Here is a 19,300-nt window from a genome sequence, read left to right on the forward strand (position 1 = left end):
GAACCCAGCCTTTATTTGGCTGCATCATAATACTCCATGGGCTTCTCAGGTGGCTCGGTGGTAAAGAATATGCTTACCAATGCAGGAGATGCAGGTTCAATCCTTGGGTTAGGAAGATCCCCTGGAGAAGGGAATGGTAACCCACTCCAGTATTCTTGCCTATAGAATCCCATGGACAGAGGAGCTTGGCAGTCCATGGGGTCACAAAGAGTCAGACACAACTTAGCAAATGAACAAAAACATGGAATAACAGTGGTATGTTTGTAAACTTCATGCCTTTGAAGTCACCTTCCCATTCATTCATTCTTGTATGCATTCATTGAGTGATTCATTTGTTTTTTTAAAATAGATATATTTTTAATATTTTATATATTTACATAATGGAACCCTGTCATGGTCTACTGTTTTCAAATGTTCTCTTAAGAGGATGTAAAAAAAAAAAAAAAACACATAACTGAGCTTGAGTTACTAAAAATGGTATTTAAATAATGACTTGACTTGGAATAACTCAGATGAAACCAGCCTGTAGCTTTGTAGCTTTGAATATTTCCATTCTGCTCTGGGTTGGTTTTACAGTTTGTACCATGGGGACAACAAATATTTTCTTCCTAATTCTTGTAGTGAAGCACCTCTCTAAGCTCCTTGTCACACGAAGCATATCATTAGATTTGCTTTTTAAAGTGAATTTTGGATAACGAAACACCAGTAGACTTAAGAGAAGTTTGAGTTGGCTCCAACTTTTCTCTACCCAAGTAAAAAAATATTCCTGAGACTTAATATATCATATATGAGTTCTGCTGGATTTATCTGTTGGCAGTTTTAGATGTCTGAGGATAAATGCAAGTCACAAGCAAGCAACGGTCATTTGGCCAACCACCTGAGAATGTATTCCTGATTCAGTTTTGTGACTCAAAGAATACGGGATATAAATCTGCTCCTTATTTTCAGAATGAACTCACTGCTTCAGTCCTTCCACACTGCTGCCTTTAATTAGAATTTCTAATCAATCATCTCTGTGTATTGTTCCACGTCCAGAAGTCCATATTAATAACACGTCTGCTTACTTTATAAGAATTTGGTGAGAAGTTTAATTTCAGGATGTGACTCCATCTGGCCTTGCCAACGGTAGAACTATAGAGGGATGAGTTGGTAGTAAAGGGAACACCATCTGTTTCTGAGAATTTAGTTGATCTCTGCCATGATGAACAGGAACTCAATTGCAGGACTGAAGAGCCAAGATGGAAAACAGAAAAGTGAAGAGTTTACTGGGTCTTCTGTCTAATTAGGAGCACAATTTTCACAACATGGATCAACATCATAACCAATGAGCAAAAGGTTTACATTATTCAGCAAGTCACTTGGAAGAAATCACATTCCATATATTAATATTTGTCTTTTCTGTCCTCCTCTTTGCTAACAACCAGTTGTTAAAAGGAACTATATACTTTATATATATATATATACACATATATATATACACACACACATACATATATATTTCTTTAAAGTAATAACCTGTTGATCCATTAGCATTGAATCAATCAGGCACGTACAGTGCAACTTGAATCAAATGTTTAACTAGTTAGCTCAGTCTATTGTGGTGCTATGTTAATAATCCCAAAGTACTAAACCTTACTTTTAACAATCAAGTAGTGTTACATTTAAAGGGATTTCATTTCATAACCAGAACTCCATTCTTATCCTTAGCTAAGGAACTCAGAGATGCCATGAAATAGAGATGATGCAACCATCACATTTAGTCAAGAGGACTTCTAAGTTCATGTCATAATTATGATGACCTAGCTGAATTATGGACTTCCCTGGTAGCTCAACTAGTAAAGAATCTGCCTGCAATGCAGGAGACCCCAGTTCGATTCCTGGGTCGGGAAAATCCCCTGAAGAAGGGATAGGCCCACTCCAGTATTCTTGGGCTTCCCTGTTGGTTCTGACAGTAAAGAATCTGCCTGCAATGCAGGAGACCTGGATTCGATCACTGGGTTGGGAAGATCTCCTGGAGGAGGGCATGGCAACCCACTCCAGTATTCTTGCCTGGAGAATCCCCATGGACAGAGGAGCCTGGCGGGCTGCAGTCCATGGAGTCACAGAGTCAGACATGACTGAGCAATGAAGCCCAGCACAGCACAGCTGAATTATAACCATGGACAGAAGCACATTACAAAAATCGGTGAGAATGGTTTGGTTACTGGATGAAACTGGAAGCAATTGAAAGCATCAGTGATAAAGAAAATCAATGCAAATAAGCTTATTCTCTCTAACCATCTGACATCATATTCATGGATAGTGTTTGAAGGTGATGATAAAGGCCTCTTTGAACTCTCTTTTTCTTAGGCCTCTGTGACAGTCTACATTATTCCACTTTTTCCCCTTTACATTCTCTTCTATGCTCTATTCCTAGGCTTCCTTTTTAACTACTTTGGTGAACTAATTCCGTCCGTGATTCAGACTTAATCTATATTCTGATTGATGCCTAAATCTATATTTTGGGTCCTGACTTTTCACCAGAACCACCACTTCATAACTTCACATTCTATAGAACATTTTCACTGACATATCATACACTCACTTCAAAGTAAATTTATGACAGACTTAATCATCTTCCCTCCTAAACCAGGCCCTTCAGCAAGATTTACATGGTACCAACATTCTCTGAGTCAACAGGACTCTTTATCAAGAATTCTTACCCATTTCGCCACCAAGGCCTTCTTTCAGGCCAACTATCTCCCTGGAGTTTTTGGTTTTGTTTTGTTTTTTTTTTTTTCAATGGAAAATTTACTTACGTAATAGTTTTTCCATTCTTAATAAATAAAGGCATTTGGGCCATCGTTCTAGGTAAACAAACTCTTGTTATAGTGATTTCTAGCCATAAGGAGAAATACTTGATGTTTATTTGGTCTGTGCCATCAGCAAGCATATATGGAATATATAGATCAAGTGGGGAGAAACTGAGCACTTTGTTATTGTTTGAAGGCAACTTGACTATTAAAAAAATAAGACCTAACAAGTTTAACGCTGATTTATCACAGATAGGCCCTCCATTTTCACACCCTAACTTCTTCCCAGAGACTTGCACCCAGAGAAAGAGCCACAAACTTGTATTAATAATTATCCATCCATAAATTGCAAAGGCTTCCTGGTGCTGACAGATGGAGAAATATGTACTCTGGGTGGCCTCTCTGAAGTTTGGCAGTAGATGAGCATGATCTCATGCAACAAAGATAGAACATTCTCCAGTCCTCTTGGCAGAAGGTGACGATGAGTGTAAAAGGAGATTAAGCTTCTAAGCAATATTTTCTTCTAAAAACCTCCTTTCAGTATTTCATAAAGAAATAGCTCTCCTAAATGAAACCTGCTGTGAACAGAAAGCATATATAGCTGTCAAGGGAGGATATTCTGGATTGGAGGTGTTTGACACAAGCTGTGAAATATATGGACTTGAATAAAAATGAATAGAAACTAATTAATCCTTTCTTAAACTAAGCCAAACAAAAGTTCTGACATAATGTTTACAGATACCACTCAGTCATTCACTTTTACTGCCTTGTTCTCTTAATAATCTAGCACCGAGATTCTTGCCAAATATGGGTATTTTGCTTCCAATGATCTGCTCAGAAACAGTTATTTTTAATGGAATCTGCATCATCAAGGGCATGGTTGACATCCTATGTAATTCTTTAATTTAATTCGAAGGAAACACTGACATCAACCTTGGACCAGTACCCAAACTAGAGCATGTTCAAATTATTAAAGAGCTTTAATCCACTCTCCACCTTCCTCTTCACTGAATTTTATCATATTGAAACCAAAATCCCAACAATAACAAATAGGGTTAAATTCACGGTTCAATTCACATTCCAAAGGCTGGTAAAGATTCTGCCTGCCAATGCAGGAGACATGGGTTCGATCCCTGGGTAGGGAAGATCCCCTGGAGGAGGAAATGGCAACCCACTCCAGTATTCTCGCTGGGATAACCCCATGGACAAAGGAGCCTGGAATCTCCTCAGCCCATGGGGTTGCAAAGAGTTGGGCACAATGAAGGGACTTAGCACATCACATTCCAGTTCCAATGGAAGAGTGGCCGTGTGGGGACCCTGTAGAGAAGGATTCTGAGCTCTGGTCGGTAGAAATGAAGATGGTGATTAGCAATGTCTGCCATGGAGAGGGAATGGTAGAGACAAATTGAGCATGAAGTTCTTGAACCTAAGGATATTTAAGGAGAAAAGAAATCTCAGGTGAGTCATGGAATCTTTTCCAATTGCTTGAAGGACAGTATATGAACAAGAAACTCAATTCATTGTAAAGCACCGAATTAGTACCAATACATGAAGTCTTAGACTTCAGATAACAAAGAAATCTTACATAATTTTAAAAACCCTGAATGGAACATACTCTCCTGAGAGGCAGTTATTCTCAAGACTTCGGAATACTCAAGCAGGGATATGTATATCTTAGAAACAGTCCCAGCAGGTGTGAGAAGTTAGAATCAATGAATTTTTAGGAAATTTACCACAAGCCATCAAACCTCAAGCAATGAAAAAAATCACCTTCGAGAGCAGTGTTTCTTGTATTGAGATAAAAATAAAGAAAAACATCTAACAATTTCAGGTAAATATGTTCAGTACTTTCACTGAAATTTCATTCCAATTAGAGGCAATGTCTGCACCCTGCCGTAGTATTTTAAAAGATTTTTTTAATTAAGAAAATACGTTGAAACTGGACATCTTTTAAAATTTCAGAATTCAAGATTCTGGTACTTCCCTCATGGTCCAGTGGTTAAGACTTCACCTTCCAATGCAGGGGTTGTGGGTTTGATCTCTGGTCAAGGAGCTAAGACCCCCACATGCCTCAAAGCCAATATATATATATATATATATATATATATATATATATATAAAACAGAAGCAATATTGTAACAAATTCAATAAAGACTTTTAAAATGGTCCACATTAAAAAAAAATCTTTAAAAAAAGATTCTAATGTGTAAATGTGGATATACCTGAATTAACAGTCCTTGCCAAAATGCAACTTATCAAAGGCCTTGGTACCATAGATTTGAAACCAATTGGTTGCCCTGGAAGGTTAACTATATGATCAGTTAATGTCCCATCAGCAATCAGGGTCTTTGCCACAGAGTGAAGGAGATGGGGAGAAAATCACAGAAGACAGAGATGAAAGCTGTGTAGTCAGAAGAAAAAAGCCTTCTTGATTATGCTGTGGACTTTCTGAAGTCTTTAATTCTCCCTCTAGCCCATCTTCAAACTGGCATGTGGGACGTACTGGAGATGGATGGTGATGCTCATCAGGAGAAGCACACACATATATCTTGTGGGTTGATTTTTTTATTTGCCAGCTCAAGAGGAGCAGGGAGATTTATTTGGAAGGATGGTAATGAAGGTGGGGAGGCACTAGTTAGACTGCAGTTTCTGTTCCCAATATGTTATTCTCACTTTTTTTTCTCTTCTTGATGCTGACTTGGTCTCTTTATTTCTGCTTATTTTTCTTTAAAGGGAGGATATTCTGGTATAATAAGCCAGTGACTTGAGAGAGAATGGCAGTAAAGATGTGGGACCACAGAATTCCCATGTGTAATTTTTGTTGAGATACTTCAAGTGTTTTAATTGCATTCTACATTTTTATTCTACACACATGTACTTATACATAATTATGGACTGTTTGAAATGATTGTTTTCTTTATTCTCAAAATGAGATTTCATGTTCCTTTTCTTGCTGTTTTGCTTTTGCCCTGCCTTATAAAATGAAGTCACTCGGTGCAATGAAAAAACAAAACAAAAACACAACACTTTCTTCCTTCATAACAGTGGCACAAGGAAATGGGCTGGCTCTGCTGAACCTTAAAAAGTACAGCAAACGAGATCACCATCACCACCTTGATCTGCGCCAAAGAGTGAAACTGTTCACGAAAAGGAAGGAGTAGATTGATAATAGGCTCTTGGTTCCAGGATGCTGTTTCCTGCAAAAGAAACAAAGGCATGGCCTCTGGAGGACTTTTAGCAACCACCACCAGGGGTGCCGTTCCAAAATAACAGCTAAGAGCCTGAGCTGACAACTTGTACTAGGCCTGAGTCCAATCCCAATTTTGCTGTTTTCCATGTGACATGTGTTTACTTGTTCTGGCTTAATTTCATCTGAATATGGGGATAACAAATTCTACCCTTATGACTTCGGAAATATTAATTAGAATAATTTGAACATTTGAACTACACCAAGCAAATGATGCTTAATTATTGAATATCACTGATTTTCAGTGTAAATATTGAGTCAAACAGCCAGATAGATAAGTACATCCAAACACATCGTGAATATCTGAAATCAACTGTAGATGGTTGAAATTTAGTAAAATAAATTTTTGATTCTTATTTACTTTCTCATTTACCCTTAAGGTTTACATCTCTCTGTCAAGGCTTGTCTCTTATTTTTCTTATTTTTGCAGTTGAATATTATCAAAATATGGGATCAGGGATTTTTGAATGTAAAATGCTCTATTTCTTATGTGTGTTTGTAGTTTGAGTAATGAAAGATAAAATGAAAATGCAATTACATATGGATTTTCACTTTAGGAGATTACCCTGAACATTTTGCACATGTATGAAATTTAAGTCTTAATAATGTGGCACAAGAAGTCCCATGTCAAAAGACAGGTATGTACCAAATTTTCTTTGAACTTCATTTTTCAAAAAACAATAATTTTTCCCTGAAAATAACCTACCTCTGAAAATAATTCTACATTATTTATTGTGGTTAGGTGTCCGAGGCTACTCCAAAAAATCCAATCCAACACACATCCCAATTTCTCTAAAAGGGGAACAAAATTTTAGAAACAAAGGACCAGGTTTCATAGTGTTTCTATGAGGAAAAAAAAAAATGAGTTTGGAGACTCAAAGTTGTATAACAGAAATAGAAATAGATCTTCCAGCTGCTCTACTCCCATTTTCGTTCTAAGCAACTGTTGGTGACTTCTGAGCCTTTCGCAGGGTGATAGCAGGAGAAGATTTAAGATGGGAAGTCAGTTACAGGGAGAGGAGAAAGATAGGGATGACAGGAAAATATGAGCACGGAAAGCAGTAGCTGTGTGTCCTTGTTTCAAGCTGTCGCCCTTTTTTCTTTTCAGTTATCCTCAGGGAGGACACTGGCAATAAAAATAATAATAACAATGATCATTTATTGAGACACTTGCTGAATTTAGAGGCATAGCCTTAAGTGATTTTAACATGTAATCAGTCCTCTTAATAATCCTGAGAGGAAAGTATTATTACTCTAGCTCTTATAGATGAGAAAACTGAGGTTTAGAGAGATTAAGAAATGGTGCCAAGATCATGGAGAGCTGAGTGACAGAGCCCCCTGCAACGGCCATCAGAGTTGCCCAAACTGCCAACCAAGGGAAGAACCCAGGTCTGGTTGCACTTTGTATGGTTTTCACAGCGTTTTGACAACTGAAATCTTTGTCAGCACCTAAAGTAGAGAATTTTCTTGGAAATATGTCCAGCTTCTCTTGTATTGGGTCTGCCTTCTCATAGGTGGGGCAGGGGAGTAGATGCCATCTTCAGAGAGAATGGTACTCTCCAGGGTTTTGGTTTGTTTGCCTCCCATCCCCTTCCACTCTTATAGGGGTTCCCTTGTATGGAACAAGTTATTTTTCTCTTGCTGCTAAAGATTCTCTGTTTTTAATGTCTGATTATAAATGTGTCTTGGTGTAGATATCTTTGGGCTCATCTTATTTGAACTCCCTGGGCTTCCTGGATCTTCTTCCAGGAAGATTAGGGAGGTTTTCAGCCATTATTTATTCAAATAAGTTTTCTGCCTCTGTCTGTCTCTCTCCTTCTGAGACCCCTATAATGTGAAAGTTGTTCCACTTGATGTTGTCCCATAGGTCCCTTAGGTTATCGTCACTTTTAAAATTATTTTTTTCTTTTTTCTACTTTGTCTATACTAGTTCCATTGCACTGACTTCCAGGTCACTCATTCTTTTTCTGCTTCATCTGGGCTGCTGTTGAATTCCTCTAGTATTTTTCAATTCAGCTATTATATTCTTTAGTTTTGTGACTTTCATTTGATATTTATTATCCTTTCTATCCCTTTGTTGAAGTTCCCTCCAAGTTCATTCGCTCTTTCCCTGAGATTGGTTAGCATCTTTATGACCGGAATTTTGGACTCTTTATCAAGTAGATAACATTTCCATTTCATTAAGGCTTTTCCCCTTCCTAGGTTTTTTCTTGTTCATTTGTTTTTCATTGCATATATTCATTGCTTATGAAACATGTAGTGACTCAAGATGCTCTTTAAAAAAAAGATTTACTTTGGCTTCTGGACAACGGTTAATGGAAGTGCCAATCGCCTTAGTCTATTGTGTGATAAAGTCGAAGATAGGTTTCCCTCTTTGGGATGATGTTATGGACTGAATGTGACTTCCACCCCCTCCAATTCATATGTCGAAGCCCTATCCTTAAAGTGAATGCCTTTAAAGAAAGAAACTTTAAGGAGGTAATTAAGTTGAAATGAGGTCTTAAAGATGCAGCCCTAAACCCATGAGGACCGCTGTTCTCATTAGATGAGGAAGAGATGCGGAGTGTGCCTGTACAGACAGGAAAGGCCATGCAAGGGTACAACGAGAGCAGTCTGCAAGCCAGGAGGAGATGCCTACCAGAAATACTCCATGCCGACGCTTTTATCTTGAACCTCCCACCAACCTAGACAGCATGTTAAAAAGCAGAGACATTTTTTGCCAACAAAGGTCTGTCTGGTCAAGGCTATGGTTTTTCCATAGTCATGTATGGATGTGAGAATTGGACTGTGAAGAAAGCTGAGCACCGAAGAATTGATGCTTTTGAACTGTGGTGTTGGAGAAGACTCTTCAGAGTCCCTTGGACTGCAAGGAGATCCAACCAGTCCATCCTAAAGGAGATCAGTCCTGGGTGTTCATTGGAAGGACTGATGCTGAAGCTGAAACTCCAATACTTTGGCCACCTCATGCGAAGAGTTGACTCATTGGAAAAGACCCTGATGCTGGGAGGGATTGGGGGGCAGGAGGAGAAGGGGACGACAGAGGATGAGATGGCTGGATGGCATCACCGACTCGATGGGCATGAGTTTGAGCAAACTCTGGGAGTTTGTGATGGACAGGGAGGCCTGGCATGCTGCAATTCATGGGGTCGCAAAGAGTTCGGACACGACTGAGCGACTGAACTGAACTGAACTCCCACCTCCAGTACCGTGAGAAGTTAAATTTCTGTTGTTGAAGCCATGCAGTCTGCTATTCTGTTACGGCTACCTGAGCAAATGAATACAGACGATGATGTATTTTTTGTCTGCTCTAACACCAGGGTAGAACTTCATGCCATTCTGAATGCTCTCAAGGTATGTGCCTTTGAACACCCACAGTGCCCTTGATGTTTTAGTGGTCAATACTCATACAAAGTTAATTTTGGTGAATAAGATGGGTGATGGAGTCATCACCAGTTTTCATCAAACACTTGCTAATTTCCTTGAGTAGCTCATATAGGGAATGTAGGAAAGAAAGTACATATAAGTTGATGAACTGACAGTTAAGTCGTTTTTCAGAAGAAACAGACTGCTTCCCCCAGTTATATTCTCTAATAAGATGCCATATCTCATTCTTCTTTCTCTTCAATGTGAAGTCATATTTGGTTCATCTGGATACCTCTATAGTTATCAGAAACGTATGTATGGGGTAGGCAGGGGTGTGGGATGGTGAAAAACGAATATATTACATAGATTGGCTACAGAGCACTTGAATCATTCAAGAGTTTGGGTATCAGTGAGACAGATAAAACTGGAATTCTGAATCATGAAATACTTTGCAGTTCTCAAGGCTATGTCAACAGCAGGAATTCTTTTTCTTGGGTGTAGTGTTATGAGAGAGAGAGAAGGATAGAGAGGAAGGTAGATCACTACATGTGAAACTTGCAGACCAGAGCAGACAATTCACAATTCTCTATTACCCACAATTTTGCTTCTGAATTTCCAGGACAGGTAACTTTGGAGCACTAAGGCTATGCAATAGTTCATAATCTAATGGTGAAAGTTATTTTAAAAGCATGGATTCCCTGAATATTGTGAGTACAAGTAGCACAATTATAATAAGATTCCAGTCTCCTAAGATTATTATTAGAAGAGAACAGGAATTATTTATTCCATTACAATAAAGTAATACATCCTATAAAAAAAGAAAAAAATAATCAGGGTAGAGTGAAACTAGGCTTAGTAAAGTTAGAAACCATCACAGCAAGAGGCCAAATTGTATACTCCCCACTCACCAAGAACATCCTGTTTTTTTCTTTCATCAGTCGCTTCTAGAGTAAATGAAATTTGATAGTTGAATCATCCATTTTGTCATCTGGTACGAACTCAATGCAGGCTTCCCAGGCAGCGCTAGTGGTAAAGAACCTCCCTGCCAGTGCAGGAGACATAAGAGACGTGACCCTGGGTCGGGAAGCTCCCCTGGAGGAGGGCATGGCAACCCACTCCAGTATTCTTGCCTGGAGAATCCCATGGACAGAGGAGCCTGACAGGCTACAGTCTATGGGGCCCCGAACAGTCAGACATAATGAAGCAACTTAGCACACATGCACGCACAGACTCAGTGCATCAAGTGTCAAAGGACTCGGATCTGTTCTGAATCTAGCTACTTCTACTCAACTTCTCACACCTCACAGCACAAGATAATTCATAACACCTGTTAACATATTTTTCTATTCTACTTCTATTCCCCCATCCTGAAGTGTAGCAAATCCCTCCTTGCAATAAATGTCTTATTTTTAAAAGTTTGTTATTATTACTTATTTGAGTTTTCTACAAACCTACACTTATTATAATTCCCAACATATTTATCAAATTTGGTTCTAAATGAATGGTAACTGTTTTTTAAAAGAAAAGGATTGACAATGTTTTTTTAAAATGAATCTTTTTCAGATGTTGCTGTTGTTTGGTTGCTAAGTCATGTCTGACTCTTTGCAGCCCTATGGACTGCAGCATGCCAGGCTTCCCTGTCCTTCATTATCTCCCAGAGTTTGTTCAGATTCGTGTCCATTGAGTCCCTGATGCTACCTAAGCATCTCATCCTCTGCCACTTCCTTCTCCTTTTGCCTTCAATCTTTCCCAGCATCAAGGTCTTTTCTAATGAGCCAGCTCTTCACATCACGAGGCCAAAGTACTAGAGCTTCAGCTTCAGCATCAGTCCTTCCAATGAATATTCAGGACTGATTTCCTTTAGGATGGACTGGTTTGCTCTTCTTGCTGTCCAAGGGACTCTCAAGAGTCTTCTCCAGCACAATTTGAAAGCATCAATTCCTTGGCGCTCAGCCTTCTTTACATCCAACTCTCACATCCATACATGACTACTGGAAAAACCATAGCTTTGACTACATGGACCTTTGCTGGCAAAGTGATGTCTTGGCTTCTTAATCCTCTTTATATAAAACTTCACAAATTATAAGCTCTTACATAATTCCTCATAAAACCAAACAGTTTAAAAAATTCTAGCTTAGACTATCATAATGAGGAGGGCAACGTTACAGACTGAATCATAAGACTTGTCATGTAACTTTGAAGTAGGCAACGTTCAGACTTTTTCTAATTCCAGCAGTTGTCTTACAAGTTCATGCTAAGGTCAGAATTAACGAATATTGGCCCAGGATCTACAAAATATCTAGCAGATTGTTAATTGTTATTAAAGATTCAAAGGGTCAGGAGGAATACTCTAAATTTCATAATCTAATGAGTCAGATACTTGTTTTTCAATCAGAAGTCACTTACTAAGTGAAGACAATGAGCTGGATAGATGCTCACAAGCAGATGCTCTCTGTTCAGCAAAGAACTGCAAATGTCTTTTGTATCTGAGGGTGTCTACATATCTGCTCCATCCTCATTGGTCTATGTGTCTCAAGTTCAACATCCCAGGAGGGTTCTAACTGGTCTGACAAATCACTGTTTCCCTCAGAGCACAGCCTTCACACCAAACTACTTCAAACCACTCATTCTTCAAACCATTTATCACTCACTCTTCATGCTAGCTGCCCTTTTTCTTGGGCTCCCAACACTGGCTCACCACTTGTGACTAGGGCAATGGTGTCAGGCCATTTCAGGGGAATCATTTATGGTACTTCTGGTCACCAGGGGTTATGGTTGTGACAGACATTCTCAGAGGTAAAAGACCCACTACACTATATATATATATATATATATATATTCCCCCTCACTGGAGTTAATTCATGAGTAGTCAGCTGTAAGATATTACATTTATTGAATCATAATAATTATGGTTTAAGTGTATTTTCTGTAGGATCCTCATTTGTATGTTCCTTTTAGACTTGAAGAGTTTTGAACGAACCAGAGATGGTTTCAATTTCTTCTTTGGACAGATGTGGGAAGGAGGAAGAGAGAGAACAGAGAGAGAGGAGAGAGAGAGAGAGAATGGGAAATATTTCAGAGGCTGATAGATGTGGGCCAAGGTTATTCAGGCGCCATCAAAGTAGAATCCAGGATTCCATGCAGTGGGGTCTTCTATTCAACACACTTCACACCATAATCTCATTTTTACATTTTGTCTTGTTGTCTAAAATCAAAACAGCAAAATTGAAAGAAGAGAAATAACAGGAGTTCGCAAATTCTCTATTTAAATATTCCTCACTTAGAGTTAAGCTCAGTTAAGGGTCCGAGCTTAACTGACCTGACTCATTCCTAACCCTGCTAGAATCACTCTTTTCTCTGATCTCTGTCTACACCTCTGCAGGTCTTGGTCAACAGCATGGATGGTGTGTGCCATTAGTCTCAGGGAGCATTCAGCCAGCCTGCCTCAGTCATAAAATAACTACAGCAGAATGTCTTCCTAGAGGTAAGTGGTTTGTTACATCATCTTTAGTCAAAGGATAAAAACACTACAGATATTTTGATTTTTGTTTTTTGTTTATTGCCAGTTCACTATGACTAAACTGAGGCTTATGAATTCACATAGTGCCAACCTGAATGACCAGGTACAGTAACTTTTCTCGTTGAAATATAAATTTAACCCCAACAGGCACATATGTAGCTTCTATACCTGATTCTTACCCTCCCCTCATGTATCATCCTTTTTCCTTACACAGCTGCTGAGACCTTATTTCCTTTGGGGGGGAAAAAAATGGGATTTCACCCTTTTCTCAATTCAGGTACTAACCAAACTTATTTTTCTTAATGATTTGAGTCAAGCCCATGCCAAATTCTTATGAAAAGTGGAACCAAGTACTCTGCTTTTCACACATAACAAATAATTCCATTAAAATTAATCTCATATGGCCTCACAATTGCACTTTTTAGCAGAATGATAGCTTGGGCCAAAGCCCATCACAAAAAAAGACAGGAGAAAAGTGAAAAGCTCATCATGCCAGAAAACTCACACTGATGTTGGACTAACCAATGAGTTCATCTCACGGTGCTAATTTTACTCCACTCTAACCTTTAAAGAGACGTTTCCACCTGGAAAGATAAATGGAGCTTAAAAGATGGCAGAGTGAGCTGATGGGATACAGCACCTTCTGATTTAGACAAAGGTGCCTTTTGGAAACTATCAAAGGTTCCAAAAGTGAGTGGTTATACAAAATTAAAGAAATTAAAAGGAATCATCCTAATCAGAGAGTAGAGATATATGTGCTTAAAATCTAACTCACTCTGAGCAATTTCAGAGGCTGAAGTCTTACTGCGTTAATCATAATGGTTAGGTGTTGGCTCTGCTTATCCTAAATTCAGACATGCTAAAAGGAAGGGAGATTAATCTGATAAAGGCATCAGTACTTCTAATCGGACTGATGGGAAAGTGTAATATGGGTGTATGAGATGAGACAACGTTGGGTGAATTATAGCGAAGTGATGAACTACCTTGAAGCTGAAGCAATCAAATAGATAGCTCTCAAAATTACCAAGGCATCTTTATTCAACACTCTGGGACAAGTATTCCCAACTCAGCCTTCTTTACAAAGAGCAGAAGCACTTTGTTGTATTTGGTGAAATGAAATCTTAATAGAAGAGCATTGGCTAAGCCTGCTACCCATCACTTACCAAAATTAAATGCTAGATATCAATTTCCTTTCTAAGAGGAGGAGATGACATTTTGATATTATTTTCAATTCACAAAATAGTTAAAAATCCCAGAGAAGAGTGAATGAACAGTTTTTAAAAATGTCTCTCACATATTTGTGTATTGTGCACTCTTTTTAATTAAAAGGAATGTGAAACATTTGTTGCTCATCCTGTCTTATAAATAATTTAGCCAGCCATTGTTTTGTCTTCAGAAAAAAAAGATAATTGTCTCTAAATTATTATGATTGAGTAGAATAAAGTCAAGACATCTTTGTAATTGGTAGGGAAGAGTAAGTAGTTCCTTCTGGAGTGTTTTGTTTTACAATTTGCTCCTGTCTGACTAAATAAAAATTTCAAAAAATGAGACCATAAAGAAATATCCCCCTAAAAGCTACCCCTAATCTCACTATCAAGAGATAACTACCATTAACACTTTTGCCTTACACAAATGCATACATACATATGTAATAAATAAATAAGCACATGCAATTGTTTTTTACATATATATACACATTATATATGTGTGTATGTGTACACATACATGCATGCACATATATATATATATATATATTTAATGAAATCAGACTACACAGTTATCTTTGAATCCAGCTTTCTTCTCTTAGAAGTATACTGTAGGCATTTTTTCAAATTAATAGGGAAAGATCTATGTTAACATATTTAACATCGTCACAGTATTACATTTTATGTGTCTATCATTTAACTTAACATATACTAGTACATGCTTCCCTGGTGGCTCAGAGGGTAAAGAATCTGCCTGCAATGCAGGAGACCTGGGTTCGATCCCTGGGTTGGGAAGATCCCCTGGAGAAGGGAATGGCTACCCACTCCAGTATTCTGGCCTGGAGAATTTCATGGACAGAGGAGCCTGGTAGGCTACAGTCCATGGGGTCGCAAAGAGTCTGAGCAACTTCACTCACATACTAGTGAATATTCAAGTTGTTTTCAACCTTGCCACTACGAACAGGATACATCTTTGCTTTAAAACCTGAAGTCATACAGATATGAAAAATTTTATTTAGGCTACTTCATGCTGTGAAACATGAATACTAGATAAATACTCCAATGGGTAATGATACTTTATAAACCTTGAAACTGTAATTCCATTTGGCATTATATGTATGTTTTTCTATTAGCTCAGAATATTTCATATTTCCCCTTGTGTATTCCTTTGGAGGAGTTACAGAGTGGTTATTGCTCTCTGCATTTAATTACTGACTTCCAGTTGAGGCATCCAGTTATAAACGGGAGAGAGGCAACACTAACTAAATCTGAAGAACATAGTTGCTTGTATCTACTTTGTGTTCTCTCCAACAGACCACAGCTTTCCCCAGCTGTTCCTGGTGTGGGAGGACCCTGGGGAATTAACTAGCCTGACTGCACATTCCTGTCTCTTTTCCTTCAACTGTAGCGCTCTATTCTGTCTTCATCCAATATCTCCTTTAACTTTGGCTGAAAATGTCAGAATACCTCTGATTAGGCTTCCTTTGATTGTAATCACTTCTCTACTCTAAAACACCTTAGTAATTAAATGCAGTATTCATTGAGAGTTTATTTTGTGATCTTGAATTTTATGTGGCAATCTCTGTTCTCCAGCCTGCAAACTTTGCTCATCAGAGACCCAAGATGCTATTTATTTGTAATTCCCTAAAGGTACCTCTCAATTTAAATAACACATATTGAATACAGTATTTTAAACAATACTGTATCCATACAGTAATGAGAAATATTTTAGGTTGTGGATACCATCAACACTTTCTTGCTATGTAAAACTATTTATCTACTGTTTTAATTAATTTAAAGAGGAAGGTATTTCAGGTGTTAGTTCTACTTTGAGTTTATTTTGAAGAGATTTGAAATAAAAAATCCACGATTTTCAAATGTTGAAAACCATTAGACTAGAATGAAAGAAATATATGGAGCTGTATTTCATAAATTACAGTAGTGTGGTTTTTTAAATGCTTCATAGTTAAGTCAATCTCATTTGATTTTTTATATTATTTACTATAGTCGTTTTTGAAGTACCTTTTAGCAAAAATGCATACCTTTATACAATTTGTCCGGCTTTTGAATACATTTTGCCATACTTTGAGAAGAGATCAAATGACGGCAATACAGTTTGGAAATCCTAGGAGGAAAAACATCAACAATTACCAAACAGGTCTTAACTGATTTATGGTATTTTGTTATAATTTATGTTATATTAAATTGCTAGGTAGATATCATCTAACTGCACAGCAAACTTCCCATCACATCCTCAAAAAAAAAAAATTAGCAGTTAATTTTTATTAGTTGAAAGCCAGATACATGAAGCTTTCTTAAGCACATAGTTTTTTTTTCTTTTTTAAGTTTTTAAGACTGTATGGATCACAACAAACTATGGAAAGTTCCTAACAAGATGGGAATACCAGACCCCCTTACCTGTCTCCTGAGAAACCTGTGTGCAGGTCAAGAAGCAACAGTTAGAACTGGACACTGAACAACTGACTGGTTCAAAACTGGGAAAGAAGCATGACAAGGCTGTATATTGTCACCCTATTTAACTTACATGCAGAGTACATCAGGTGAAATGCCGGGCTGGAAGTATCACAAGCTGGAATCCAGACTGCCAGGAGAAATATCAACAACCTTAGATATGCAGATGATACCACTATAATGGCAGGAAGCAAAGAGGAACTAAAGAGCCCCTTGATGAAGGTGAAAGAGAAGAGTGAAAAAGCTGGCTTAAAACTCAACAGTCATAAAACTAAGACCATGGCATCCAGTGCCATCACCTCATGGCACATAGAAGGAGAAAAAGTGGAAACAGGGACAGATTTTATTTTCCTGGGCTCCAAAATCACTGCAGATGGTAACTGCAGCCATGCAATTAAAAGAGGCTAGCTCCTTGGAAGGAAAGCTATGACAAGCCTAGAGAGTGCATTAAAAAGCAGAGTTATCACTTTGCCAACAAAGGTCCATATAGTCAAAGCTATGGTTTTTCTAGTACTCATGTACAGATGTGAGAAAAAAAGTGAAAATATTAGTCACTCAGTTGTGTCTGATTCTTTGTGACCCCAAGGGCTGTAGCCCGTCAGGCTCCTCTGTCCATGGAATTCTCCAGGCAAGAATACTGGAGTGGGTAGCCATTCCCTTCTCCAGGAGATCTTTCCAACCCAGGGATCAAACCCAGTCTTCTGCATTGCAGTCAGATTCTTTACCATCTGAGCCACCAGGGAAGCCCATGGATGTGAGAGCTGGACCATAAATAAGACTGAGCACTGAAGAACAGATGCTTTCCAATTGTGCAGAAGACTCTTGAGAGTCCCTTGGACTGCAAGGAGATTAAACCAGTCAATCCTAAAGGAAATCAACCCTGAATATTCATTGGAAGGACTGATGCTGAAGCTGAAGCTCCAATACTTTGGCTAGCTGATGTAAAGAGCTGACTTATTGGAAAAGATCCTAATGCTGGGAAAGATTGAGGGCAGGAGGAGAAGGGAGTGACAGAGGATGAGATGGTTGGACAGCATTACTGACTCAATGGATATAAGTTTGAATATATTCGGGGAGATACTGAAGGACAGGGAAGCCTGGCATGCTGCAGTCCATGGGGTCCCAAAGAGCTGGACATGATTTAGTGACTAAACAACAACAGCCAAATAACAATGTTGTGATAGTTTCACATGAATAGCAAAGTGACTCAGCCATACATATACATGTATCCATTCTCCATCAAATTTCCCTCTCATTCAGCCTTCCACATAACAAGGAGCAGAGTCCCCTGTGCTATACAGGAGGATCTTGTTCATTATCCATTTTAATATAGCAGTGTGTACATGTCGATACCAAACTCCCTAACTATGCCTTCCAGTAACCGTAAGTTCATTCTCTAAGCCTGTGAGTCAAATACATAGTTTTTGAGAGTTGTAGATGACAGCCTGGAGAAGCTCTGAGCAACACAATGGCATGGGCCTCTGTCTGCATAGAGCTCACAGTCTACTTGTTTTACCTTGACCTTGACAATGGTGGGTTTATTTCCTCTGGTGACACAAGTTTTCTTCTGCATTTCCCCTCAATGAATTGTCTCTAGCAAAACCTTTGTTTACTGAACACATTACTTCTCAGTCTTTATACTTGGAGATGCCTCCACCTCAATGGCTTTATCTCTGCATCCCCATGATTCATTCCTCCCCTTCATCACATACCTGTTTCAAAGAGAACTTTTGTGACTACCTGCACATAAAATAATACCCCTGGAACTCTCTATCATTTTAAATGGCTCTATTTTCTTCATAGCTTTACTACTCTGTGATAGTATGTGCTTATGTTGTGTCCTGCATGAGATTATAAGCTTCATGTGGGTATGTGCCTTGTTTTGTGCAAAAGAGTATTTGCTCACTGAATGAATGGAAAGGGAACATCCAAATACTTAAAACAGAGGGACACCTGTGGTAAGGATCACAGAACTGATTCACACAAATGCTGAAGAAGTGCAGAAGGAAGAGGGGACAAATCATTTTTCGTTGAGTAACCAGAGAAGCAGCATTTGATTGAGAACAGAAATGAATGCTTTTCAAGTACGTTAAACGGGCAGTCATCAGAGAGGTAAAACACTAAATCGACAGTGGATTTTGTAAGTAAGTGGTCAGACCATATAAAAGCATTTTCTCCTTTGCAAAGGATGTTTATCCTCAATGGAAATGATTGGGAATAATTTTATTTAAGAAAACCTCAGAAGGAAGGACCTCTGCCCAGGGTCGATGTCTTTAGAGGGTTCCTGTGTTACAAACACACAGAAAATAAATGGATTGAAGACTATGCGGGAACCTTTGTCACTAGTGATCTGGCTCTCCCCTCTGGTACAATAGAGCCCCAACTCCAAGTATTGGCTTCTATGAATAACGCTATTCAGGCCCCAGGGAAAAGCCCCACATCTGTTGCTTCATGTTTATGGAACAAAAGCTAAGCCCAGGCGACATGAAGGACAAGAGGTTGTAACAGACACTGCTTTAGAGCATGAAAAAAGTCTGCGTGACAAACATGCTTAAGTAAAAGACCAATTCATTAATTTAAGCAAAATCCTTCCTTTTGGATAGCATGAACGCAACAGAACTTTATATAATGAAGTATTATTTTCTTGGGGTGTTGAAATCCATATTCTGGCTTTCTTTTTGATACTCTGATTCTAGGGGCA

General features: G+C 38.5%; 1 protein-coding gene across 5 annotated transcripts in view; it reads right to left on the reverse strand.

The window, feature by feature from the left end:
- Positions 1-467: 467 nt before the first annotated feature.
- The window catches only part of SPATA17 (spermatogenesis associated 17), a 241,485-nt gene continuing 222,652 nt past the window's right edge, over positions 468-19,300 (reverse strand). For 2 of the 5 annotated variants that reach the window (XM_043486167.1, XM_043486172.1), the window contains 2 exons: positions 16,170-16,252; positions 12,254-12,607 (listed from right to left, as the gene is read on the reverse strand). In XM_043486167.1, coding sequence (XP_043342102.1) covers positions 16,172-16,252 — 81 coding nt within the window. In that variant the 3' untranslated portion in view covers positions 12,254-12,607; positions 16,170-16,171. Of the gene's footprint in view, positions 1,226-2,052; positions 4,219-5,687; positions 5,990-12,253; positions 12,608-16,169; positions 16,253-19,300 lie in introns of those variants that run through there. The other 3 variants (XM_043486168.1, XM_043486169.1, XM_043486170.1) reach the window with 3 other exon arrangements.

Source organism: Cervus canadensis, chromosome 13 (assembly GCF_019320065.1).
Source record: "Cervus canadensis isolate Bull #8, Minnesota chromosome 13, ASM1932006v1, whole genome shotgun sequence".
Taxonomy (NCBI): domain Eukaryota; kingdom Metazoa; phylum Chordata; class Mammalia; order Artiodactyla; family Cervidae; genus Cervus; species Cervus canadensis.